Raw genomic sequence first — 27,735 nt, 5'->3', positions numbered from 1 at the left:
CAGCCACCCAGACTTGGAGGATGCAGCAAAGCAGGATAGACAGTACACAGATGTACTGTCCTTGTCCTAAACAAGCCTTGAGGTAGCACATAGATTAATAGAAATGGGTTGATTTAAGTTAAAAAATATAAAAAGCTAACTAGAAACAACAGATAAGGCCAAGCATTCATAATTTATAATAAGTCTCCATGTCATGATTTGGGGGCTGGCAGTCCAACAAAGCCTGCTGCACTTGGTTAGTTGTCTGTCAAATAAGTGGAAATCTGCTGAGACAGATATTAGTTATTAACTAGACACAAGTTAAAATTTAGGAATGTAAAGGGAAATCTTACATTTGGAACTTTCAGGCCCATAGTCCTAGTAGTTGGGGGGAGGGAGGAGTTCCAAGACCAGGAGAGAGATCACATCCTTACGAATAGACAGGTGGAGAAACTTAGGCTGTTCTTATATGGAGTCTTTTTGACCTGTGAGAGGTGGATCCAAGTCTTATGACTCCCTAGATTCTTTGAAGCTTACATGATTGTTTTATATTTTAGTTTACAAAAAGACATAAAAAGTTTTAGATATTTTGGCATTAGTACTGAAATCCACATTGTAGAAAAAGCAGGTAACAGGTGTCTGTAAAACAGCTGGAGTAGACTCACAGAGAGCCAGATATAGATTAGACAGATATGTTTTTAGCCAAATGAGAAGCACCTTTAATTCTATACTCAGAAGACAATCAAAGAAAATTTAAAATATTGAGCTTGTGACTGAACAGTAAGTAGTCAGTGCACTACCAGCTTATCAGAACTCCATTGATCAATGTTAAAACTGAACTTTTGAAATCTTAGTGTAACAATAGAATAGAAAGGGAAAGAAATCTGAAACATTTTCATTTTTACATACCTTAAATTACGTACTTATACCTTTACAACTTGCATTTATATATCAGGACTTACTTAAGCCTTTGCATCCTCAGACCTTTATATATCTTAAAACATTTTCTTAGACCCTCAACACTTGCATAGACTTTAACCCTCTTTCTTTCTATCTAATCATTTACTAGATACACATGTAGTTATTACTGAAAACAATGTATCATGTAAAACATCATTGTAAATCATGTTCCTTTAGTGGAAAGTTACGTCTGAAATATTTTTACCATTTAATGTGGTGGGTATTGTGTTCCCTGAAATATTGTGTGTTCCCTGAAATAAACATATCTGGGGTCAGAGAACAGACAGCCACTAGAACAAAGCCAAAAATGGTGGCTAGAAAATGGGTCAGAGCAAGCCATAACAGAAGTTGGGTGGTGGTAGCACACGCCTTTAATCCCAGCACTTGGGAGGCAGAGCCAGGTGGATCTCTGTGTTCAAGGCCACTTTAGAAACAGCTAAGCATGGTGACCCATGCCTTTAATCCCAGAAACCCAACCTTTAATCCCAGGGAGTGGGGGCAGAAAGAGAAAGGTATATAAGGCGTGAGGACCAGGAACTAAAGGAGTTAAGCATGTAGTTAGTTAAGCATTTGGCTGGATAAGCGGTCAGGCTTTGGAGCAACACAGTTCAGCTGAGATTCACTCTGGATGAGGACTCAGAAGCTTCCAGCCTGAGGAAACAGGATCACCTGTGGAACTAGCAAGGTGAGATAGCTGTGGCTTGTTCTGTGTCTCTGATCTTCCAGCAATCACCCCAATAACTGGCCTCGGGTTTGATTTCATTAATAAGACCTTTTAAGATTCCTACTACAATTTAATATGAAGCCTGTTAGCAAGACAAACCTGTCTTCCTTTTCTCAACAGGAGACCTAGTAGCTCTAGAAAAAGCAAGGGCTAATTTTTACATATGAAATGAGCTAACAAGGTGGCTGCAGCCTTGGGGAAGAACCTGGTTGCTTGCTGCTGCTAAGCTGACAAAGCTATTTAGCCTAGCCACCAATACCATAAGAGATCTGAGAAGGATCAAATATAGCAAGAAAAAGTATAATACAAATGGCCCATGTATCAATTAAAATGACAGAGACTAGTTTATTACTTAGATGGTCATCCCAGGCTCCTGTGGTCTCCATGGTGTTGGGGGCAGAGGTACTATGACAGCATCAGCTTTGGCCATCAGGTCTAGAGGGTAAGAGGGTTCCCTGTGGAGGAGGAACATAGTGGGGACTGACCTTACTTTGTCTAGCAAAAGTGGGACAAAAAACTCTCCAGTGTCCTGCTTGTCCACAGATTGGGCAGGGTCCTGGTGGCAGGTACAACATTGGGGAAGTCTTGCCCAGTGGTTAGTGTTACCATAATCCAGGTAGAGTCATTGTGGTGCCCATCATCATCTTTGGAGACCTTTGGATCACTGCTAAGATCTGCCTTATTTTAATCAATGCCATATTCATCAGATCTCTGACAGTTTTGAGGGCCACTATCTATTAAGTATATCTGAGCAAACCTAGACTTTACCTTGAAAATGCATATATGAGGCTAAATAATCTTTTCCCTGTAACTAATTACATTAGTACTTAGCATGACTCCAAGTATGATAAAGAATTTGATCATTATGAGGTGACTATTTACTTTCATGTCTTAATTATCTTTAACAGTTTACAAGTTAGCCTTAAAAAATGACAATTGCTGAATGGAAGCTTTTTTTAGTGTCAAAATAAAACTTTTAACTCAGAAACACAGTCCATAGAGAGACTGGGAAATTTCCTGATTCTTTTATATTACACCATTAAAGAATATATATATTTTTTATATGACTCAGTTTCTCAAAATAGCTTAAACTTAACAAAGTTGGCAAAGACAAGGAGACTAGACATGCATTCTTAGGCATGAATAAACCTTAAGTAAGGAGAGACATTCTCTGAGCCAGTGGTTCTCAAATTTCCCAATGCTCTGATCCTTCAACACACTTCCCCATGTTGCAGTGACTCCTCAACCACAAAAACTATTCCCACTGATATTTCACAACTGCTATTTTGTCACTGTTATGAATGTCAGTGCAAACATCTAAGGCTATGTCCTAGGCTACCCCTGTAAAAAGGCCTTTCAACCCCCAAATGGTTGAGACTCATAAGTTGAGAAGCTGCTCCAGCCCTTTGCCAGACTGCTTAGGTCATTGTCTTCCTGTATCATAAGACTGTCCCAGCTTCTGCTGTGCCCTAAATTTTAACCTTTTTGCTTATTTTTAAGTTAAAATATTAACAATATAAAACAATTTATACACTTAAAATGTCTCATAGCCTTACAAATTTAAATATCTTAAACGCTATTCCTTAAAAAATATCTGTTGCATGAATCCTAATTGGCCTTATAACAAAAGCCAAGAGCCAGATATTGGGGTAAATGTTGAAAGATCAGAGAGACAAAAGAACAAGCCACTAGAGAAACTTCTTACCACTACGGAATCCTCAGGCTGAATGGAAGGTAGATCCTATCTCCACAAATCCTTGTTTTCAGGACAGGACATGAATTATCATACAAAAATCCATTGTAATCCAAACTATCTTGGAGACCTGCTGGTGCCTCCTTGGTAGGTCTACACCACATGGTCACCTTTAATCAAGATGGTGGTGAAGTCACATGATATCTGCTTTCTCCAATCCTAGGAAAGATGGCTGCCAGCCCTGTGGCTATCTAAAAATGGTGGCAATCCACATGTTGCTTATATTCCCAAAGGGAATCATGCCACATGGTTCCTTTAAGATTGCCTATGCATAGATTTTTAACTATCACCCCCATATTATAAGTTTTTAAGTTAACTTTTTTTTTCCACAGATTTTACAGATTTTTAAACATATTCAAAAAAATAAATGTATAAATCTTGAGGTGCAGAATGTTCACATAAACCAAGTCTAAGTGTTTTGGCTGTTCTTTTGCTTTCTTTTCCTTGTCACAGTGTCAAGTAGATCTACAGACACAGGACATAGAGGAAACTTTCAAATATGCTTGGGTCTAGAGAAAGGAGAGCCACAACCCAACTCTAGAGCTGGCTTTCCAATAAAGAACAGCAAAAAACAACGTCAAAGTTATCCACACCAAAAAAGGCATCTGAACTGCTAACACAAATCCAGTGACCAGGGAGCTCAGAGATAAATTGTGAGCCTTGGCCATAGAAGCCACCATGGCAGCAGTGGTGGCTGGTGGCTGGTGGCCACAGAGACAGCAAAAATATCTGACCCATTTCTGTCTCAGCACCATGTTTAAACAACACTTACAGACACCCCAGAAAACAGAGAAGACAAAACTTTCCAAGACAGTAGGCAGATACAACTTCCTTAAGAAACAGACAGTCAAAACTTTGCAGCAAGAGAGACAAAACTTTCCAACCAACCAGAACCAGGTGGGCAAGTGACGTCTTACTATTTGCTCTGGACGGGAGAATATTGGGGTCCTGTCAAACCCCCTCCTCATCTCAGAGAGGGATCCCACAAAACAGAACCAGACTATGACTAACCAGGAGGTCTCTGTGGATCCTTGATGCATTTCTCAGTAGGGCAGCCTTTGAGCCTTGGAACATCTCAAGGCATGTGCCTCCTGAAGTGGTCCCTCAGCCCTGGAGTTGCAGAGTGAAGGTCCAGCTTTAGAATTTGGATGGGTAGTCTGAATCTTGCTGGGGCCTCCAGAAAATGTTAATGCCACCAGTCAAGAATAAGACCACTACCACAGTTTAAAGTCAAATTTGAAGCAAAGTTTAATTGAATACTGGCCAGGTGGATGGACTATCTGGCCAGGTCCATCTCTGGTTTCTCAGAAAATGTCCCCAAGTCATAGTTTGCAGGGGCATAAGTATTTCCCATCAGGTTCAGTCAGGGGCAAGCACATATCCTGAAGTATTTTCTGCCTATGTAACTCCAGCCTACATCCAGTAAGAGTAAGGCAATCAACCCCAAAGTGTTTAGTTTGTGCAGAACCCTGGCAGGTGAGGCATGAGGCAGTTTCTTTCGGTGGTTAGTGCTACCATAATTCAGGTGGAATAGTCATCATGTCCTATCTTCTCTAGAGATTGAAAAGTTTTTGTGAGGAGCTGTCATGTCTCTATAATGGGAAGTTTAAATATTTCTGTGAAACCAAAATAAGACCAAAATGCTTTCACCCGAAAACTAAGGCCTAAGATTTCTCCTTTTAGGTTTAGGTACAGGCCATGAGTTACTGGAACAGGCCATGAGTTACTGAAACCAGTCAGTCCAGGTTCCAGAAACCAGGAAGTGTAAAAGTATAGAGTCACAAGGTAGTCATGAGGTAATGACTGCCAGACTATGGAATGTCCTCTCCCTGGTTCCCAAGGTAACTGTTTGACCAAAGAATGTTCCAACCCTGGTTCCCAGGGTAATTGACCATAGAAATGTCCCCACCTGAGGGCAGCCAATGAGAGATGGTGATGGGCAACCAGCCCCTTAGAAATAATATTAAGCCATGATTTCTAGAAAGTCCCTAGAAGTGAGCCAATCAGAATTGTACTAGCACCCCAAATGATGTAAACTTATGGTTTTTGCCTTTAAAAACTGAGTTTGCAGAGAGGCAGGCACTTCCTCCAGCCTCCACTGCATTGGATCTTTTGGACAAAGTCCCTGCCTAGGCTTGTATTGCTTTTGGATATCCTAAATTAAACCTTGCTTTCGCATTCTGGCATGCTCATCTTTGGTGGTCTCTCTGGGGGTTGTGATCTAGGCACAACAATTTCAAATGCTGTATTCAGCAGATCTGTGAAGAGGACCATCTATCTAGTATGTCTGATTTTAGGCTTAAGAGTTTATAAGCAGAGATAAGAGACTTTAGGAAGTGTAGAAGAGAAGAAGATGTAAGAGATTTGGGGGTCCTGTGTGAGCTTCAGGAGGAGCTCCACCAGGGGAAAAGATGGAGCAGGCATCCTAGGAGGGAGCTGCAAGCAGGAGCAGGCTGGGTAGATGCAGGCGAGAGCTGAGAGATAGCACAGTCTGCAGGCCAGGCAGGACTGCAGTTCCCAGGGAGATGGAAAATGGTTGAGTTGGGAAGTGGAGGCAGATGGAAGATGGGGTCTGAAAAGGCCAGTGATTGAGGGTTGCTGGGGGGTGAGTAAGGAGGGGCTTATCAAAGGTGGAGAATTTAGCTTCAGGACAGGAAGGGGAGGGAGGCAGCTTCAGGTGGCCATGGGCTCTGGCAGTGGACTTTTGTCACTGTGCAGCAGGGACAGCAGGGGACAGCAGCAGAGGAGGGCTTTGGAGAGGTGAAAGGTTCCTATGTGGTGATGTTTTGTTTGTGATCTATCAAATAAAGCTTGCCTGAAGATCAGAGTGTGAAGCTAAGCCACTAGTTAGCCATAGAGGCCGGGCAGTGCTTGCACACACCTTTATTTCAGCACTTAAGATCTCATGCCTTTAATCCCAGTGCTAGGGGGTGGGATATGGAAGTGATATGGCTGGGCAGAGAGAGGAATATAAGGCAGGAGGAGATAGGAGCTCAGTCTCTTTCAGCCTGAGGAGTTGTCGAGGTAAGAAGTGGTGGCTGTGGCTTGATCCTTTGTCTCTCTGATCTCCAGGCAAGCTTTATTTGTTAGATCACAAACAACATACCACCACACTCCTAGAGCTGCCATGGCTGTGGCAGTGGGGGCGACAGCAGCGTTGCATGTGGGTGGCAGGGAGACACTGGAGGGCTGGTGACCAGCTGAGGGGTGGGCCCAGAGCACTGAGCCGTCAGTCATGCAGAGGAGGTTTTGATGGCCAATAGTAGGTGAGATGGGTAACAGAGAGTGCAAGGGAAAGCTTGGGGATGGGGGAAGCAGGTGGAAACATAGGCAATTTTTAGAGAGGGGGGCAGGGAGGAAGCGGTATCCCCTTCTGTTGGTTCATGTGCCCATAAAATTGTAAAGGTCGTCATTTTGTTTGATATTCTAGGGGAGTATAAGGACCTTTTTTGAGTGCTAAGATATATCAGTAATGTTGGGTGTGAATTGGAGTCTTTAGGAGACATCCCAGAGATATATCAGTCAGAATGGAAAGAGCTGATCCCCTTTTCAAGTGGTGACTGGGAGCCAAGGTCCAGAGCCAAGCATGTCCCCCAGGTTCTCACATGTCAGATAGAGAGGTCTCTAGGAGGGAGGGGTCATTACCCAAGCTCCATCACCAGAGAGAGGGACTGGTCCAAGGAGAAATCTAGGGCCTGCCGACAGGATTTTCAGTCAGTTAGGAGCAGACCTGAGACTCCAGTGGACTAGCCAGCAAAAGCAAAAGGAAACCTGCCAACCAAGCCAACCTGAACAAAATGTGCCTGCCCAGCCATCCAAGGGAGTCCACCGTGGCCATAGAAGGCTGTGGTGGGGTGCATTTTCCCCACCCTCACAAGACAGAGTGGGGATGCCAGACAGTCAGTGGTCATCAGTGATGTCCTGGGGCATGTTTAGCATGGCTAGTGTCTTACTTAGGGTTTTGTTTCTATGAAGAGACACAATGACCATAGAAACTCTTATAAAGGGAAACATTTAATTGGGGCTGGCTTACAGTTTCAGGGGTTTAGTCTGTTATTATCCTGGTAGGACATGGTGGTGTGCAGGCAGACATGGTGCTGGAGAAAGAGCTGAGAGTCCTATATATCGATCTGCAGGCAGCAGAAGCAGACTGAGTCCTACACTGAGCTTAGCTTGAGCATATGAGACCTCAAAGCCTACCCCCACAGTGACACACTTCCTCCAACAAGGCCACACCTACTCCACCAAGGTCATACCTCCTAATAGTGCCTCTCCCTATGGGCCATTCATTCAAACACATGAGTCTATGGGGGCCATACCTGTTCAAACCACCACAGTCATTAAGACACAACATGAAACAAAGTCCAAATGTGTAAATTCTAAAAAGTTAAAGTAGGGAAGATGAAAATGAAAATAAGCAATCAAAGTGAAAGATGCTGTTATGGCTACAGTCCGCGTTTGTTCGTGATATGGAGGCCACCTTCCTCTTCCCCTTCGTTTGTCTCCAGATGTGCAGGTAGAGACGAGGCCTGATCACAAGTCAGTGCACCCTCCCAGTTGAGAAAGCGTTCTGTGACCGAAGTGTTCTCTCTGCTGGTGTCCCAGGTCTGATGATGCAGTTTACCTTTGGCGTCTGGGGCATTTGTCTGTCTGCACACTTTCTGAGACCATGGTTCTAAATGGTGTAGAAGGCTCACTCACCTGCGTTCGTTCATCTTTTGTGGGGTCAGGACACTGCAGCCAGTTGCGCCCGACCTGTACTTCCGGGGATCCAGTGTAGCTCCTCAAGCAGTGGTGGGGATGGGAAGTGGGTGTCGGGTTGTCAGTTCTCTCAGACTCAGGACCACACTTCTTCTCTCTACAGACTCCAGTGATCCAGTCACCCATGTTCACCGAAGCCAACCTCTGGATTGGGTATCCGGCAGATTGGCCGGAACCCGTTAAGTTCTCCAGGCAACCAGCGGTCTACAACCCAATCGAATGGAGGGTAAAGCTGGCTTTAAAAACGCTTTAAGCTTAGCTGAAAAGCATGAAATATTGTGTTTTTAAAATAAACTTTTTTTCTTTTTTAATACAGGAAGACATGAAATCCCAGTCTGTTTCTCTAGAGGAAGGCAAACATCCGACGTCAGTGTTGTTGGGAAATGCACAGACACATGAGTGGCCAGCCAGGTACAGGCATTCATTTCTCTGAGAAAAGCCAGCTGAGTGGTGATCAGAAGGCGTGAGAGCCACGTGATCGGACGTATTAGATTTATAGGAGAAATTTAACACACAGTGATGAGAATATAGTGCAAATTATCAAAACAAACTAAATCAATAGAAAAGGTAATTATTCAGATTAATTTCCTGCTTTGTAAAGAGTCTGCGGTTTTATGTCTGATTCCACATTGGCCTAAGTTGTTTTGTGTATGTGTGTCGTTTTACCTCCCAGCTTCTAATGTACATTTTCCTATAAATTAAATCCAAATTAATTGACATTTATATTTATAAAAACTGAGTCATTAAATACCAATTGGTGCTGAATGTACTTTTTTCATCATACGTGTTGGTTTTTAGCGGCGCTCTTACCCTGCCAGGAAAAGTCACGAAACACAACAGAATCCACTAACAAGAGTTTTATTAAGATGAGGAGAGAAGGATAGATGTGATCAGGCCTGCTGAAAGAACACGTGTGTGAAGTGGGCGGGGGAACATAGGTGCTGGCATTTAAAGGCCAAGCCACCCTGCACACACAGGCCTATGTGGCTACTCAGCACATGTGCATAGATGCGTAGTTGCACTGTGCTTTACGCAACTACGCAGCCACAGGGTCATGGATCACGCAGGACGTATGACCCAGAAATGACTAGGCGGGAATGACTAAGTGTCCCTCCGGGCATGCGCGACCGTGGGGGCATGGTGAGAATTTCTATCAGTATGGCCCTGCTGTGAGTCACAGTCTTTGAAGATTATTCATGTCGCTTGATCTCTGAATGACCGTTCATTGTGACTGACATACTCCAGACAGTATTTCTCACCTCTTCCTTGGTAGTAAATTTTGAAGGTTCCCATTTTATTTGGCTTGGAAAGTGTGGATACAATAGCTTTCTGTGAATAAATTTTCCTCAGTGAAGACCAGTCAAGGGGGTGTTGAAGAGAAGAGAATTAGGTTTCAGAGTCACGTGACTCCGGGGTTGAGTGCCAGCCTCTGGACCTGCTTGTATATCACCTTGGAAATATTACTTGTCATCAGCTATGTTTCCTCTAATGTGAAGAGGAATATGATATAGCCAAGATCATTGTTTAGTATGTAAATCTACATTTAGTTCAGTGTCTACCTCAATCTCATTCACATTGTTAATTGAACTACTATGACTAATAATTGTTCTAATTAAAATGATCATTTTTATGCGAAAGGATTTTACATGTTTAACTTCTACCTGATGACTATATGTCATAGTATTTTGAAATCAGAATTGGAGAGAAATACCGAATTCTTCATTTAAATTGTGACATATACATCAAAGTTTGAGTTAAAGGCTGCTCAAATAATTCCAGCAACACAAAAGCGTCTCTGCAGCCGAGGGCACGATGCCGTCACCTACCCCATCTTGTTTTACGGTGCCTTAGGGTTTCTAGTGTTGTGATAAAACACCATGACCAAAGCCAACTTGGGGAGGAGAGGGTTTATTTCAATTACACTTCCAGCTAACAGATCACTGAGGGAAGTCTGGGCAGGAACTCCAGCAGGTCACATGCCTGGAGGCAGAAACAAGCAGGGGCCATGGAGGATTGCTGCTTACTGGCTTGCTCCTCATGACTTGCTCAACTGCTTTCTTCTTTTATTTTTTTTTTTTAAATTTTTTAATTTTTGGTTTTTTGAGACAGGGTTTCTCTGTGTAGCTTTGCACCTTTCCTGTAACTCACTTGGTAGTCCAGGCTGGCCTCAAACTCACAGAGGTCTGCCTGGCTCTGCCTCCTGAGTGCTGGGATTTAAGGCGTGCGCCACCACCGCCTGGCTCAACTGCTTTCTTATAACTCACAGGACCACCTGCCCAGGGGTGGACCATTCACAGTGGACTGGGTCCTCCCCCATCAATCATTAGTCAAGAAAATGCCCCACAGCCTTGTCCACAGGTCAGTCTTATGGAGGCATTGTCTCATTTAAGATTCCCTCTTTGGCCAGGCGTTGGTGACACATGCTTTTAATCCCAGCACTCGGGAGGCAGAGCCAGGCAGATCTCTCTGTGAGTTCAAGGGCGGCCTGGTCTACAGAGCAAGATCCAGGACAGGCACCAAAGCTCCACAGAGAAACCCTGACTCAAAAAACCAAGAAGAACAAAAAAGATTCCCTCTTTGCAGATGAGTCTCTAGCTTGTGTCGGGTTGACAAAACTCGTCAGCCCAGGGACCCTAAGGAAGTAGGAGACCAGAAATGAGTTCTCTGTGCTGGAGCAGGTGTCTCCTCAGCTGCACCTGTTTGCACAAGTCTTTCCATGTCCATCTGGGGTATGGAAGGGTTAGGACTGACGGATACCAGAGTCCTGTATGCTCAGTAGGTTAGTTGTTGTTGTGCCTATATTGAGGGTAGGTGATATGCCAATAGACATACCTTACCTGGAAAGTTATTATTGTAGTTGTCAGAACTGGGTAGGACTGTTGGTACCTTTTGCCTTCCATTCATCTGCCTATTACCTTTTGGTGCTAGGAAAGCTGGCTATCGTGGAGGAAGCTCCTAGTTCAATACCAGACTCATTGTTTTGTTTTTTTCCAGGAGCAAGAAAATAGAAGTCATGCATTTGATCATTTGAGTCTGTCTCTGTTCCAGGAGTGCCTGCATTCATAGACTTCAGATTTTTATGGAAGATCCCTTTGAGTGATGCTGAAGAGGGACTTAGGACTGGCAGTTCATAGGAAGAAAGATATCCTGGAACCTCATAGAGAAACAGGCACACCCACAGGGCCCTGCCCTTCTGCCAGCCTCTCCTTGGCATTGTCTTAAGTGCCTACGAAGGTTCTGAAGTGCTTGCTAGTTTATATGGCTCTGAAAGTGCAGGACACATGTTGTAAATTAATTATTGTGTTTTATAAATATTCATTTCATTTTTTATTTTTAATTTATTTTCCCTTCATACATGAATGCATTTTATTAATTTGATCAAATCCTCTTTTAGGTCTTTCTACCAATATTCCCCTTGCAACATCATGTACATATATTATATACATATATATAATCAGTAGGATACATATATCAGTACATAGATAGATATGAGAGCTATACATATATCAGTAGTCACCTACCTGTAGCTTCTCACCAAGAAGCAGGGCCTTGTGAGCTTCCCGATATTCTATAATATGGACTGGCTCTATCTTGTGCAGTTCTTGTGTAGATAGCATAGCTGTCAAGAGCTCATAAGTACAACTGCCTGCCATGTCTAGAAGACACTGCTTCACAGAAGACCCCTGGCTCTTACAGACTTTCTGCCCCTCTTCCATGACCCTCCCGTAGCTGAAGAAGAAGGAGTGGACTTAGATGTCCCCTTTGGGGATGAGTACTCCACACTCACTCACTTCGGCACCCTGATAATGTGGCTCTCTGTGTTAACCTCTGTCCACTGCAAAAAGAAGCCTCCCTCATGAGAAGTCAGAGCTGTACTAATCTGTGGGCACAAAGATAAGTATTTAGAAGGCAGCCAGATATATTACTAATTTAACAAAATCACAGTAGTATGCTAGAGGGCTTGTGACCTCTGTAGCAACAGGTCATTAGACAGGTTTCTAGCATCAGGCATGAGTCCCCTCCTGTTGAACAGGTTTTAAATCTGATTTTTTTGAAGTAGTTGGTTTCCTCCATAACAGTAATGCCACTGTTTCACCAATGGGCATATCTTACCTGGAAAGTTGTTACTGTAATTGTCAGTGTTTAGAACTGGGTAGGACTGTTGGTACCTTTGCCTTCCATCTGCCTGCTAACTTTTGCACTAGGAGAGCTGGCTATCATGGAGGAAGCATCTAGTTCAATACCAGTTTGATTTCCCCAAGTACTGTGACAGAAGTATGTGGTGTCTTCAGCAATGGGATCTTACCTTCAGGCTCTGGTGGGCAACCAAGAATAATAGCCATAGCCTGTAATGTTTGGAGGGGTCACCCCAAGTTCAATATTCCCATGCAGCGACAGTGCAGTGGGCTTTTTCTTTTGGGCCACCAAGTAGACATTAATCCCTGTGTGTAACAGGCTTTTTTTTTTTGGGCCACCAACCAGCTCTAAAATCATAACAAGAAGACTTCTTATTAGTTATGAATGTTCAGCCTAGATTAGGCTCATTTCTGGCTAGCTCTTCTATCTTAAATCTGTTTCTTTAATCTGTTTCTCTTTCTTTACTTTTTGCCTTGGGACTTTTTATTTTCTTTCCTCCTATATATCTTACTGCTTCTCATGCTTGACTGGCTGGTGGCTGCCTGGCTTCTTTCTCCTCATTCTCTTCTCTCATTCTAGATGTCTCCTCCTACTTATTCTCTCTGCCTGCCAGCCCCACCTATCCCTCTTTTGCCTAGCTTTTGGCCAGTCAGCTTTTTATTAGACCAATCAGGTGACTTAGGCAGGCAATGTGAAACAGATACAACACATCTTTACATAATTAAACAAATGCAGCATAAACAAAAGTAACATACCTTTACACAGGTAACATAATATTCTGCAGCATAAACAAACGTAACACATCTTTGCACATTCCATTGTTGTGGTTAAATATTCCACAACACAGCAGTTTCATGAGAATTTTGTAGTAGCAGAATGAAGTCATAAATAGAGGCATTTTTTGAATGCCCTAACAGATCAGCAGCTGGGTGGGTTACAGCCAAGTGAGAGCCCTGCTCTCTGGGGTGCAGTCTGATGACATCTTGACTTTGGGGTTGGTGGAAGGCAGTGGCTGGTTAAGTTACATTCCAGTGGTGTCACTTCAGAGTCACAAAGATGTTAGGTGAGACACAAAGGTGGAAAGGGATGGCTGTCAACTGGGGGAAAGTAGCCCACTCCAGTCTCTCCATGCACACTGGATGTCCAGTCAGTAGTTAACCGCCTTGGAGAGGGTTCAGTGGGCAGTGCACTGGCTTCTTTCTGCCACTCACATTAGAATAATCTAGAATTTTGGACTCTTGTTAGTAGTTTTATATTGCTGTGTTTTTGATAAATACATTAAAGGCTTGTTTTAACTCCCAATATTTGTTATACTTAACTTCAGTTACTATCTCTTCTGCAAGAGCAAACTTGCTGTGTGCTACCACACATATTGTTTAGGTCCTTGGTACATCTTCCCTAGTCTTTCCTGTCTTGCCTACATCTTTTAGACTCTTACTGGTGTGGAAAATGTAAACTAAACGTACTGTCTACCCTATCAAAGCATTAAGTGAGAAAAGTTCCTGTAAAGAAATTTGTGTAAAGATGCCATCTTGAAACCCCCCTCCCCAGTCAGCATTTCCCTGAGATCAAGCCATGTGACGGCGGTTTCCCTGCACTCACAGTCGCTTGCTCGTATCTACTGCAAAGCTGTGGATCGTCCCACCGTGTAGAAACGTGAGCCTTAGCCCTGACCACTCAGTAAGACAGGGAAGGATGCCTCAGGACTAAAACCCAGCAGGACGTGGCGGGCATGCTTGCCGGCCTTGCCCAGCAAAGCCAAGCCGACTTCCACAGGAAGAACACCATTTGTCTTGCCAAAATCCTTTGGACCATGTGGTCAAATTCTTGAAACATCAGAGCCGGTCCAGCACTGGGGGTTTCAATTTGAAGTGTGTTTAAACTGCATGAAGTTTGCTTTAGTAAGTCACCCTGTAGATACGTGTTCTCTGGTGGTAAAGTGGGAATTTTGTGTATTTGGTGACTTTTCTCTGTTGGTCAACTCCATGGTCTGGGGTTAAGTTAGGGGTAAAGAGAGAGGACAGAGGGCTGGAACCCCATCCTTCTCTTTGACAGGTCTTCTACTCTAGAGGGTCTTTAGACTGTCACCCTCCACCTTCTCACCCTACCAACACGAGGAAGTGTTAGGAAAATTGCTGATTCATTTCCCTTGTGTCTACATAGAGGCCCAGGTGGCTGATGGGAGGTGGTGTCTGTCTGGTCTCACTCAGGTGCTCAGGGCTCTATCCTGCTAACATTAACTGGTTCCCAGCTGCCTGTGGGTGTCAGTCACCTTTTTCTTTCTTTCTTCTTTCTTTCTTTCTTTCTTTCTTTCTTTTCTTTCTTTCTTTCTTTCTTTCTTTCTTTCTTTCTTTCTTTCTTCCTTCCTTCCTTCCTTCCTTCCTTCCTTCCTTCCTTCCTCCCTCCCTCCCTCTTTCCCTCCCTCCCCTTCCCTCCCTCTTTCTTTCTTTCTTTCTTTCTTTCTTTCTTTCTTTCTTTCTTTCTTTCTTTCTTTCTTTCTTTCTTTTTAGCTGAGGACCGAACCCAGGGCCCTGAGCTTGCTTGGCAAGCACTCTACCACTGAGCTAAATCCCCAACCCCGGGTGTCACCTTTAGTTTGTGAGTCTTCTCCACCGTCTAACAGCACATAAGGCCTGCACACCTGTTTGATTCATCTTCCTCCATCTCAGAAAACTACAGCTGTGCAGCAGACATGGTGACACATGCCTGTAACCCCAGCCCTCTGGAGGGGGAAGCAATCATGAATTTAAGGCCAGCCTGAGCTACATAGCCAGATCCTATCTGAAAAATCCCAGGGCTGGAGTATGGATCATTGGTAGTACATTAGCATTACGTTAGAAAGTGCCCGTAATCTAACCCATCAGTGCTGGAAGGAGGGGAGAGAAGAAATGGGGAGAGAGGGAGGGAGGGAGGGGGGAGGGAGGGGGAGGGAGGGCTGAAAAAGAAGGAAAGAACAGGGAGGGAGGGATGAAAGGAAGGGATCGAGCGATGGAGGGAGGGGAGGAGGGAGGGAAGAATCCAGTGATGGTGGGAGGGAGGGAGGCAGGCAGGGGGGAGGGAGGGATCCAGGGAGGGGAGGAGGGAGGGAGGCAGGCAGGGGGGAGGGAGGGATCCAGGGAGGGGAGGAGGGAGGGAGGGAGGGAGGGAGGAATCCAGTGATGGGGGGGGGGGAGGGAGGGAGGAATCCAGTGATGGTGGGGGGGGAGGAGGGAGGGAGGAATCCAGTGATGGTGGGAGGGAGGGAGGGGAGGAGGGAGGGAGGAATCCAGTGATGTGGGAGGGAGGGAGGGGAGGAGGGAGGGAGGGATCCAGTGATGGAGGGAGTGAGGGAGGCAGGGGGGGGGGGGAGGGAGGGAGGGAGGAAAGGAATGAAGAAAATAAAAAAAATGAGTAAACTGAAGTTTCAAAATCAAGCACTTCACCCTCGCCTGGGGCCTGCACAGCCTGGCAGACATCTTTGTTCCTCCATCTTCTTTAGAAAGAGGTACATGGTCACCATGGAGCAGGCAATAAAGCTGCATATCTCATTATTTTTCTCACCTTCCCCTTCTTGCCCACACAAGAGGGTCCCGTTGGACCTGGAATGATACAGAGAAAGCACTCCAATGTTTTTCTCTCACTTTTTGGCTCCCTCTGTCTGAACTCACTAGAGGCCTGTGAATTACATCAACTTCCCCTCCCTGCCCATGGCCTCCCAGGGCACCCACAGCCCCTTGGGTCATGGGATTGTTTCTGGTCTGTCATAGAACCAAGCTCCATATAAATGACTATTTGGGTCTCACTGCATATTTTCCAGTCTTGAAAGCCCAGAGCTGGCTCATTGGCAGTAGCAGCTCTGATTAAACTTTCCAAAGACTGAATAAGGATCCATATATAATTGCTATTGAACATTACTCAAAAGAGAATTCCAAGAAAGCTAGCTCAAGATGTAAAGGGAAGCCAAGTTTTATGCTCCAAGTGCAGGCTCAAATTAAATGGCACATTTCATTTCCAAATCAATGCAAATAACATTCTGATTTTAGGAGTACAGAAGTTAGTATCCATGTATCACAGTGTAAAACAGTGTATCACACACTTGCTTAGTCAGGTCATTTCAGACAGGTGTGAGAAAAGAGTCTCTAATAGAAATTCAAGGTCTAGCTACAGATGGTGGCTGACTTAGCTAAGGTCACTACAGCTGGGTTGAAACACCATGACCAAAAGCAAATAGGGGAGGAAGACTTTATTTGGCTTATACTTGAAAATCACTGTTCATCACTGAAGGAAGCCAGAACAGGAACTCAAGCAGGCCAGGAACCTGGAGGCAGGAGCTGATGCAGAAGCCGTGGAGGGGTGCTGCTTACTGGCTTGCTCCTCATGGCTTTCCCAGCCTGTTTTCTTATAGGACCCAGGACCACAAGCCCAAGGATTATGGCAACACCAAAGATGCACTGGATCAAGAAAACACCCTTCCAGCTTGCTAAAAGCCCGATCTCATAGCGGCATTTTCTCAATGGAGGCTCCCTCCTTTTTGATTCTACCTTGTGTCAAGTTGACATAAAACTAGCCAGCACAGTTTCCCAATGCTTTAATCTTAGGAATGTCCTATGTTATTTAGGGCTAAAGATGAGCAATGGGGTCTTTCAAATACATTGTTTCTATGCTTGAGAACCAACATTGCTATCTTTAATTGCATAGCTTACTGTTTAATCAGGGATAGATAATGAAGATGAGAGCATGTATCTCTCCACCTTGCTTCCTATTATCATGTTAGAATCACTCACTTCATGTAGCAAAAATCACGTGAACCAGTAATTGATTTTTTAGGTCAGCTTTGGAGAGAGGAATTTTGCCTACACAGTGTCCAATCATTCTTAACCCCTGAGAATTTTTTGGCTGTCTGTCACTCTTTGATGAGAGAAGTAGAGGCAGAGGTAGTAACTAAAAGCTTTGCTTTTTTTTTTTTTAAACCAAGAGTAACTTTGAAGTATACAAATAAAAATATATTTAATATACAGAGTTGATCATGCTCCAGAATTTTTCAAAGAGCCAAACTCATGTCTTATTGTATGTTTTCACTCTGAAGGGTTTCCAAGGAAGCTGGTGCTAATGATTCTGATCCTACAGAGAAAGAGAATGCTAAGGTAAAATGACACTTTATTAGATTAATTTTTTGTTCTAAACTCAGCTTTTTCAGTATTTATCCCAAGCTATGCAGTACCCTCCTATTATTTTTATGTGGAGAGTTTGTCAGAGAAAACTTTCTTATGCAATTTTGTTGTAGTTGAGTTGTTTTTTGTTTTTGAGACAGGGTCTTCTATATCAGCAGTTCTCAACCTATGGGTCACAACCCCTTTGAGTTGAACAACACTTTCACGGGTCACATATCAAATATCCCACAATCATGTATTTATATTACAACTCATAATGGTAGCAAAATTACAGTTATAAAGTAGCAGCAAAAATGATTTTCCGGTTGGGGTCCCCACAACATGAGGAGCTATATTAAAGGGTTGTAGCATTAGGAAGACTGAGAACCACTGCTCTATGTAGTCATGGGTGTCCTAGAGTTCACTATAAAACCAGGCTGGCCTCAAACTCACAGAGATCCTCCTGCCTCTGCTTTCCCAGTGCTGGAGTTAAAAGTGTATGCCACCACACCTGGCTTGTAGTGAATATTTTAAAACTTTGGTGAAAGCCAAAGAGATAGTGACCACTTGAAGGCCATTAGGAGTCGAAACAATGGCCTAGAGATACCAGTAACAGGGAAATTCTACCAGAAGTGGTTTACTGACATATCTTAGTTAATTTTTTTCAAGTGCTATGACAAAACACCATACCAAAGCAACTTATAAGGGAAAGCATTTAATATGGTCCTCATGATTCTAGAGAGTTAGAATCCATGAGCATCCAGACAGGGAGCATGGCAGCAGGCAGGCAGGTATGGTGCTGGAGCAGTAGCTGAGAGGTTACATATTGGTCCACAAGCAGAAGGCAGAGAGAGCTAACTGGGAATGGCATGGGCTTTTACATTCTCAGAGCCTACCCCCCTTCCCTATGACACACCTCCTCCAACAAGGCCACACCTCCTAATCCTTTCCCAACAGTTCCACCAACCAGGGATCAGTCACTCAAATATCTGAGCCTATGGGGGCCGTTCTCATTCAAACACCACATCACAGTAGAGTAAAAGTGAAATTTAAGCAAAGATTATTTGGATAAGTAAATATTAATCCAATATTCATGCCTAAAATATGTATCCAATTATCATAATAATCAAGGAATACGCCTCTGTCTGCAATGTAAAGCTATGCAGCAGAGAGCCTGTGGGTGTATTTTCCTCTAGCACGTTTTTATTTTAGTTTGAAGAGCACTTGTCCCCTATTTCTATCTTTGATGCTACTTTTAGACTAATCCTAACATTGTGGAAACATAGGTGTGTATACACAGCTTAGCAATATTTGCATTACAAAAGAAGTATACTATGATTTCTAAGTTATTCAGTTAAAAAAATACATTTGACATGTTACCCAGCTGTGAACCCTATGAACTACAGTAATGACCAGTGAGGCAAGATAAGTCTATGTCTGCAATAATGGCAGGAATGGTAAGGGGGAAACCAACTCCTTTCTGATTGAATTTAAGTCCTGCTCCATAAGAGGAAACACATGCCTAGTATTATAAATTTGACTAAGGATCTGTGGGTAGGAGCTCACAGGCCCCAGGAGTGGTCCTACTATTATTATTTTAAGTGAGATAGTATTAAATTACCCTCCAGATCCATATCTCTCTACATCCATAGATAAGTGCAGCTCCCAGACTCTATCCGAGAAGTTTCTTTGTGCAGTCGGTGGTGGTTAATGCAGCAACTCACAGCTGATTGAAGTGCAGAGAATGAGCATCAGTGGAGTGCTCATGTGGGACATCCATACCACACCCTGTCCCCAAGGCTAAGGGGCTAGTGCAGAAGTGGGTGGCTAGGAGCCACAGGTGTGGGAGGGTCACAGTGAAACTGACTTCTAGACGTGACAGGACTGAACTCATGAACTCAGGCAGCAGTGACTGTCTGGTAAAGGCTGGCACCAGCTCTAGCCAGTGAGTATTCTAGCATGGGGGAGGGGCTCATGATCCCCCCCTCAACTCATAACTAAGGATCTATTGATAGTTAATAGAGTTGATAGCTCCTGAGGAAGAGAGAGTCAGTTTTCTTTAAATGTGTGGCCCCTGGTAGGACAACCATGTTCCAGTGGATTACCTCATACCCAGGAGTATACGGGTAGCACAAGTTAGAGTTAGTGTGTGTGTTTTTTTTTTTGTTGTTGTTGTTGTTTTTTTTTTAATGAAGTGTGTGTTTGGGGGTAAGGTTGGATCTGGGAGGACCTGGAGAAGAGTTGGAGATGGAGATGACCAAATTACATTGTCTGAGATTCTCAAAGAATTAATAAAAATATTTTAAAGGAATATGTTTGGGTCTGAATAACATATTTTACCTCATTAATAACCAGTTCATAAAACAGAGGTACAGTAACTCCATGGTAAATCTTTAATTTCTATTACCGTGTTCAAAAACATATTCAACCAATTCTTTTATCATTTCAGTATTTCACATTTCAGAAGCCTTTTACTCTGTTATTTCGATCACACCTTAATGCTTCTTTATCGCTTCATGTCTACAAGGTTAAGAGACCTACTTATGCCAGGAGGCCGAGGCAGGTGGGACTCTGTGACTCTGAGTCCAGCCTGGTCTACATTACAAGTTCTAGGTCAGCCAGGGTCACACAGTGAGACTCAACTTCAAAAACAAACAAATGGAAATTTACTTCTTTGTTGCCTGGAACACCTAGTATATATTTTGTATGAAAGACACATTTTGATGTTTTTAAATCTAAATTGATGAACATGCATATGGATTTTTGTGATGTAATTTTACAAGCAATATACCATCAAGGAGTTATATCACCAATAATTATATGTTAAGTTTCATTTAAAAATAAAATAAAATTGTGAGGCAGGGTCCCATTGTATAGTCCTGGCTGGCCCAGAGCTCTCTATGTACACCAGTCTGGCCTCAATTTCACATGCTGAAAATTTAAACACAGGCTATTAATTCATGGTCTATTAGGATTTGTAATTCTGGGTGATTTTTCTCTAGGAGCTATGTTAGGGCTAAAAAGGAGGGAAATGTATAAAATAGGAAAGACAGTTTACGACTCATCCCAGTGAACCCCCCCCCTTCATGAAGGTTCTAGAACTTCCCTAAAGTCTTTAGGCATACCTCATTTCTGTTCATCATCTTTTCATGCTCTACATCTTTCTAGATTTCTAATCACTAATTAAGCGACAAATCAAGAGAATATTTCTTGCTGTTTGTCTTTCTATTTGAAATGTTAAGACTTTCAAGTAGGTAGGCACATATAGCTGTGATTAGCTGACTAAATTATTTCTTTTCTAAAATGGGAAATGCCTTCTTATTTTTTGAGATTTTCATACATGCATATAACATGTTTTAATCAAATCTGCCTCTCATTCCTTCTCTTCTAGTTCCTCCTCCCTATTCCCTGTCTCCTCTTACCTTTATCTCCTAATTTCATGTGTTCTCTCTCTCTCTCTCTCTCTCTCTCTCTCTCTCTCTCTCTCTCTCTCTCTCTCTCTCTCTCTCTCTCTCTCACACACACACACACACACACACACACACACACACACACACACTCTGTTTTGATTTTTTGTTTTTTTGTTTTTTTTTTTGAGGGGGGAGACAGGGTTTCTCTGTGTAGCTTTTGGAGCCTGTCCTGGAACTCACTTTGTAGACCAGGCTGGCCTTGAACTCACAGAGATCTGCTTGCCTCTGCCTCCTGAGTGCTGGGATTAAAGGCGTGTGCCACCACCGCCCTGCCTTTCTCTCTCCTTTAAAACCTATGAAATCCACGTAGCATTACCAGTATATGCATCAATGTAGGAGCATCAACTGGAACATGGGCAGCCTCTCAGGGCTGCATCCCTGAAGAAAACCGACTCTCCCTCCCCCAGCATTATCAGGTGTCAATCATTCCTGACTCCCTTACCCCTCTATGCTGGGCTTTTGTGTGACTATGTCTTGCTTAGGCCTTATGCCTATGGTCACAGCCACTATAAAATCTCACTGAAACTGTCCTGTTGTGTCCAGAGAACAGTGTCCCTATGATCCCCACTGCCCCTGGCTCTTGTCATCTTTACACATCTTCAGCAATGATCCCTGAACCTTGGGAGGATGGAGTGGGGTATGGATGTCCCATTAGGGCTGAGACTCTGTAGTCTCTTGTTTTCTAACAGTTGGCCAGCCGTGGGTCTCTGTGCTAATCACCATCTACTGCAAAAGGAAGCTTTTCTGATAAGGGTTGAAAGATACACCATTTTATGGATATAATGATACATCTTTACGAGTCATTTTAATAATTCAGCCAAATAATAGTGATAGGCTCTCCCCTCAGGCCTATGACCTACAATGTCTTAGGTTCTACCCCCTCCCCCAAAAGAACCTAAGGCAAGCTCTTTTTGCCCACAGATCACTAGGGAAACCAGGAATGTTAAACATTCAGGTGCCTCTCCTCAATGGGGAAGATAAAATACCTGTTTTCCTGCCCAGAAAGCTGGGAGTGGATATTGTTAACTGTTATGAATTATTATGCAGGGAGACCCCTGAAGGTAGCCCACACATTCAGGGAAACATGCTGAGCAGATGCAGCGGTGGGCTGGGCAGATGATGCACACCATGTGGGCATGGCGGTGGTGGCGGCCAGTATTTCAGTAATTCAGCATCTGTGAGGAAATGGTTTACTATAATAGAGAGATGAAGAGACAGATAGGAAAGATGGAGGGAGGAGGAGAGAGAGAGAGAAAGGAGAGAGAGAGAGAGGAGAGAAGTCAGTCAAGGGGTGCACACCCATGGGAGGAAAAGCAGAAGAGAGAGAGGAAGAAGAGGAGTTTTTCCTTAGGATGAGGCTTATATCAGGATGTGGGGGGGGCACCAAGGGTGGGATTTCAAGGGGAGGATCAGAATATTAACATTAACAACCTGGTGACCTCTTTGCTGTCTGTGGAGGCAGACCTCACCCACCTATTGCTGTAGAGGCAGACCTCACTCAAATCCCCCAGAATGCTTATCTGACTCTCACTCTCCAGCTCCCAGTTAATAGAACCCATTTGGAGAAATGTCACATGTATTGTATGGCCTGCTGACCTCTATGCTGTCTCAGTCAGGGACCAGATTCTAGGCACTTTAGCTATGGAACCCACTTGTCGTGGTCACATGGACTTTGTAAAGAAGTTTCTAAGTAGTCACACTTAAGTTTTATTGTGCACCTAGAATTGAACTGGTTGTTGCCTGGAAACCTTTTCCCAAAATGTCCTATGTTTTAAATATGCTGACAGTGAACCATCTGTCATCAGACTCCCCAAGTCTGATCCAGGTTGGCGAAGTCAGTCTGAACTGAGTTTTCCTTCTCCCTGTCTGTGGTTCCCTTCTCTCCCTGGACACCTGCAGGGTCCCCCTCAGCTCCATCAGCAGTGTGAGGCCTGAGTTCCTTCCTGTGAAATGGGCCTTAAGTCCAACCAAAAGGTAGCTGGTTACTCCAGTCACATCCATGCCACTCCTGCACCTACAGGCACATCTGGCCAGGCCACTCATCGTTGTAGCTTGCAGAGTTCATAGCTGGATGAGACTGTGGATGATCCCACTGGCCAACAACTCAAGAGAGGGAGCACCCATTCTTGGCACTGAACTGTTCATTTGATAGTCTGTGCCCTCCTCTGTTATACAGTAACAGTTTAAAGTCTCCTTATGTGTGTATGCTGGAAGACACTTCTACAGAAGGCTTCCATGCTGCTTCAAAAGTCTTTGCATCCTTCCCTATACTCCCTCCTCTGCTCTGCCTCCCATCCCGTACCCCCTTTCTCCCTTCATACCACCTGATCCATCTCCTCCCCTTATAAAGTAATACGCTGTGTGATTGTAGTGCTTTTAAAATGGAATTGTAGCGCAAGGAAAGTAATCTTACCAGCAATATACTGACACGGGTGTCTGTATATCAGTTAGACTCATTGCATACATTGTGTATATCAAACTAGAGTCCCAAACTTGGTGAGAAAGCTGTCTATTGCTGCCTGACACCTCAAGGCCTTGAGATTATCCTTCACTGTTATTTTCTTGGGTTGGTAAGCAAATATATTTTAGTCATGGTATCTTCATGCATAAGTGACATTACATTGGATTCTCTTTTTCTTCTCCTTCATTCCACTCTCCTGATACACTGTGTTCCTGGCTCCTTTATTTTCCCCAACCAGTCCCCTTTCTGCTCTCTTACCACATGTATTTTGTGTGTGTGTGTGTGTGTGTTTTCCTGTATTTCTTTTTTTTTTTAAGCTTTTTTAAAATTATATTTGTGTTTTAATTTTACACATCAGCCATGGGTTCCCCTGTCCTTCCCCCTCCTGCCCCCACCCCTACCTTCCCCCCAGCCCCTCCCCTCCATTCCCATCTCCTCCAGGGCCAAGATTCCTCTGGGGATTCAGCTCAACCTGGTGGATTCAGTACAGGCAGGTCCAGTCCCCTCCTTCCAGGCTGAGCAAAGTGTCCCTGTGTAAGCCCAAGGTTCCAAACAGCCAGCTCATGCACTAAGGACAGGTCCAGGTCCCACTGCCTGGATGCCTCCCAAACAGTTCAAGCTATTCAATTGTCTCACTTATCCAGAGGGCCTGATCCAGCTGAGGGCTCCACAGTCTTTGGTTCATAATTCATGTGCTTCCATTCGTTTGGCTATTTGTCCCTGTGCCTCTCCAATCTTGGTCTCAACAATTCATGCTCTTACAGTCCCTCCTCATTCTCGATAATTGGACTCCTGGAGCTCCACCTGGGGCCTGGCCAAGGATCTCTGCATCCACTTCCATCAGTTATTGGATGAGAGTTCCAGCATGACCGTTAGGGTGTTTGGCCATCTGATCACCAGACTAGGTCAGATCAGGCTTTCTCTCCACCATTGCCAGCAATCTATTACCACATGTATTAAGTTATACTTGTTATTTCCAACCTTCTATAAGCTCCCTTTCTATATGAACACAAATATATATGTGAATATCTATGAATTTTAAATCTATAATTCATATATAGAAGAAAACATGAAGTTTTGTCTGAGTTTGGGTTATTTCCTTAACATAGTGACTTCTAATTTAATCCCATTTCCTGCAAATGACATGATTTCATTTTTCTTTATGGCTATACAAATTCCCATTGGTACAGTACCACATTTTTATACATTAATCTTATGATGGAGATCTAGACTGGTTCCATTCTCTGGCTACCACAAATAGTGAAGAAATCAATGTGAGTGTGCAGGTATCTTGGTGGTTTTCTCTTAGAGTTTGAGGGTGTATACCCAGGAGTGGACATAGCTGGATCCAATAGTAGTTCTGTCTTTCATTTTATAAGGAACCTTGATGCTGATTTCTATAGGGGCTCCCCATTTACATTCCTGTTGGGATGACAGCAGCATCTATATCCTCTCCATTATTGACTGTCCTCAAGGATGGCCACCCTGACAAGGTGAGATGGAATCTCAAAAGTAGTTTTAATATTGCTGTCCTTCTGACTGGCTGTAGACAAATGCCTGATGGAGGCAACTCAATGGAGGAAAGGTTAATATCAGTCCCCTGTCTGAGGCTAGCCCACCATGGTTGAGGCTAGCCCGCCATGGTAGAAGCCATGGCAGCAAGAATGTGAGTGTGATGGTCACATTATGTCGGCCACCAGGAAGCTCAGGAATGAAGGCTGGATCTCAGCTTTTTTCCTCCAACTGTTATCCTGAAATTCCAGCCCACAGGAGGATGATGCCTGCATTCAGTGTTGGCCTCCCCACCTCAGTAAAACCCTTCTGGAGACACCATCAACAGGTTGACCTGTGTTCCTGTGATGCTTCTGAATGAAGTCAGGTTGACAATGAAAAACCAGCCATCTCAGCTAAGAACATCGAGGACATTTTCAAGAGTCTATTGATCATTTATTTGTGTGTCTTCTTTTGAGAACTGTCTACTCAGTTCATCAGTCTATTGATAGATTTGATGATTTTTAGTTGGAAGTTTTCCTGTGTCCCACCTGGCCCACAGTTGGGACAAATCTTTCACCCACAGTCCCACAGCCTTTTATAAAATAATCACACAGAGGCTTCATAATTATAACTATTCGGCCATTAGCTCAGGCTTATTACTGACTAGTTCTTACACTTAAATTAATCCATAATTCTTATTTATGTTTAGCCATGTTGCTTGGTACCTTTTCACAGTTCTGCCTTGCCATCTTGCTTCCTCTCTGTCTGGCTGGTGACTTCTGACTCAGCCTTCCTCTTCCCAGAATTCTCCTTGTCTGCTTATCCCACCTATACTTCCTGCCTGGCTACTGGCCAATCAACGTTTTATTTATCAGCCAATCAGAGCAACACATATTCACAGCATACAGAATGGCATTCCACAGCAATGATTGGTTTGTTGATGTTTAATTTTTGCAGTTCCTTATATATCCTAGATATTAAGTCAATTCCAATGCATAGTTGGCAAAAATTGTTTTGAGCCCTCTATAGGCTGTCTCTTTACTCTGCCTTCTTCACTGTTCATGATTCTAATAGCACACAATCCCAACTTCTACACATCTATTAGTCTCTGCAATACTAGAATCCTTTGTGGAAGGAAAATCTATACTAATACTTAACATAGCTTTTAGGGGTTTTCCTCATACATTTTACAGTTTTTCACTGAGGCCTTTGATCTGTTTTGAATTGATGATTGTGTTGAGTGAGATGTGTGGATCTTAGTTCCTGGCTTCTTAATATGGAGCCATTGCTCTGAACACCATTGGTCAGGGGCTGTCTTTTCTCCAGTGTGTGTTTTTGTGAACTTTATAAAAAAAAAAAAAAGTGGGTTTAAGTGCTTGGGTTTATAGGTATATTCTGTATTCTAGTCTATTGTTTCACATGTTTGTGTTCTAACTATTTTTATGTGTGTGGGAGTTTTGCCCATATCTAAGGGCATCACATGTAGTTCCCCCTAGAGACCAGAAGAGGACACTGGATTACATGGACCTGGAGTTGTAGTCAGTTGTGAGTGGCCCTGTGGCTGCTGGGAACTGAGCCTGGGTCCTTTACAAGAGCAGCACGTACTCTTAACAATTGAGGCATTTCTCCAGGTCCCACTTCTGTCTCTATGCCAATATAATGTTGGTTTTGTTAATATGATTCTGTAACAGAAATTGAGATTAGTCATTGTAATACCTTGGGGATTTTTCTTTCTAAGGATTGCTTTGTTTATTGTGGGCCCATATGAATTTTAGCAGTTTCTTCTAATACTATGATGAATGCAATTGGAATTTTGATGTGGATTGTATTGAATCTGTAGGTCATTTTTGGTGATATACCAGTTTTCATAATGTTCAATTTGCCAGTCATGAACATGGCAGTTCTTTCCATGTTCTATTGTCTTCTTCAATTCCCTTCTTCTGGGTCTTCTTTTCCTTATAAAACTCTTAATCTCCTTTGTTTGGTTTATTTTTAGGTATTTTGTCTTTTAAGCAACTGTGAATGAATTTTTTTTCCTCACTTAATTCTTTCTTGGCTAGTTTGTTATTGGCATGTAGGAAAGCCACTGAGTTTTACATGTTGATTTTGTATCCTGATAATTTGCTGAAAATGTTTATCAAGCCTCACTCAGTGTTTTCTGGTGGAAAAAAAAAAATCTCAACTTCTTTGCTGAGCTGTACGTCCAGGTTGGTGACCCTGTCATCCACACATCTGACTTTCTCAGCCATCTTGCTAACTACTTCCTGTGAGCTACTGATAGAACTCATCTGCTCATTTGTATTCTTTTTCAGGTCATCAATAACTTTTACCAGAAAAATGTTACAGTCTTCTAATATTCTATACATCTGAGTATCTTTGATTTCTGTCTAAAGAGCTATGATCTGTTGAAGGAATCATGTTGCCTTGCCTTTCCATGTTTCATGTAGTAACAACACACACAATTTCTCTTCATCACTAACTGGCCTGTCCATAGAAGACTCGCAACTTCACCCACATCCTCCACTGGGTTTGAGCTGGTGAGGACTGTGGTTTGTGCCTTCTGGATATGGCGTCTGCTTCCCTTCCTTCCACAAGGAACAGAGTTCACTTACTTCTCTGCTGCTCTTTGTTTCTCCTTCCACTTGGTGACTGGTGGCATCCTCCCTCTACTAGAGATACGGTCCATTGTCCTCACTCCAACTCTCCTTCATGAACTGAGTTTAGAGGGGGCTGGTATGACAGCTCCAGTTGGGGAACAGGGAAGAACTGTACAGGGGAAGGCTCAGAGGAGGGGAAAGACACCATTTAGTTCCCATCTGCCTTACACAACCATGTTAACAGAGTGTGTTAGGAGATTTTTAACTATG

The 27,735-nt window shown here is 43.4% G+C and overlaps 1 protein-coding gene across 1 annotated transcript in view; it reads left to right on the top strand.

Annotated features, from left to right (window-relative positions):
- LOC118592293 (coiled-coil domain-containing protein 144A-like) overlaps positions 1-27,735 on the top strand; it is a 139,681-nt gene that overhangs the window by 40,392 nt on the left and 71,554 nt on the right. Inside the window, 3 exon segments of the mRNA XM_036201110.1 lie at positions 8,281-8,403; positions 8,494-8,588; positions 17,380-17,437. Of these exon segments, the coding sequence (XP_036057003.1) occupies positions 8,281-8,403; positions 8,494-8,588; positions 17,380-17,437 (276 nt within the window).

This window comes from Onychomys torridus, chromosome 10, assembly GCF_903995425.1.
Source record: "Onychomys torridus chromosome 10, mOncTor1.1, whole genome shotgun sequence".
In the NCBI taxonomy this organism is placed as follows: Eukaryota; Metazoa; Chordata; class Mammalia; order Rodentia; family Cricetidae; genus Onychomys; species Onychomys torridus.
This window is presented reverse-complemented; position numbering and strand designations above follow the sequence as displayed.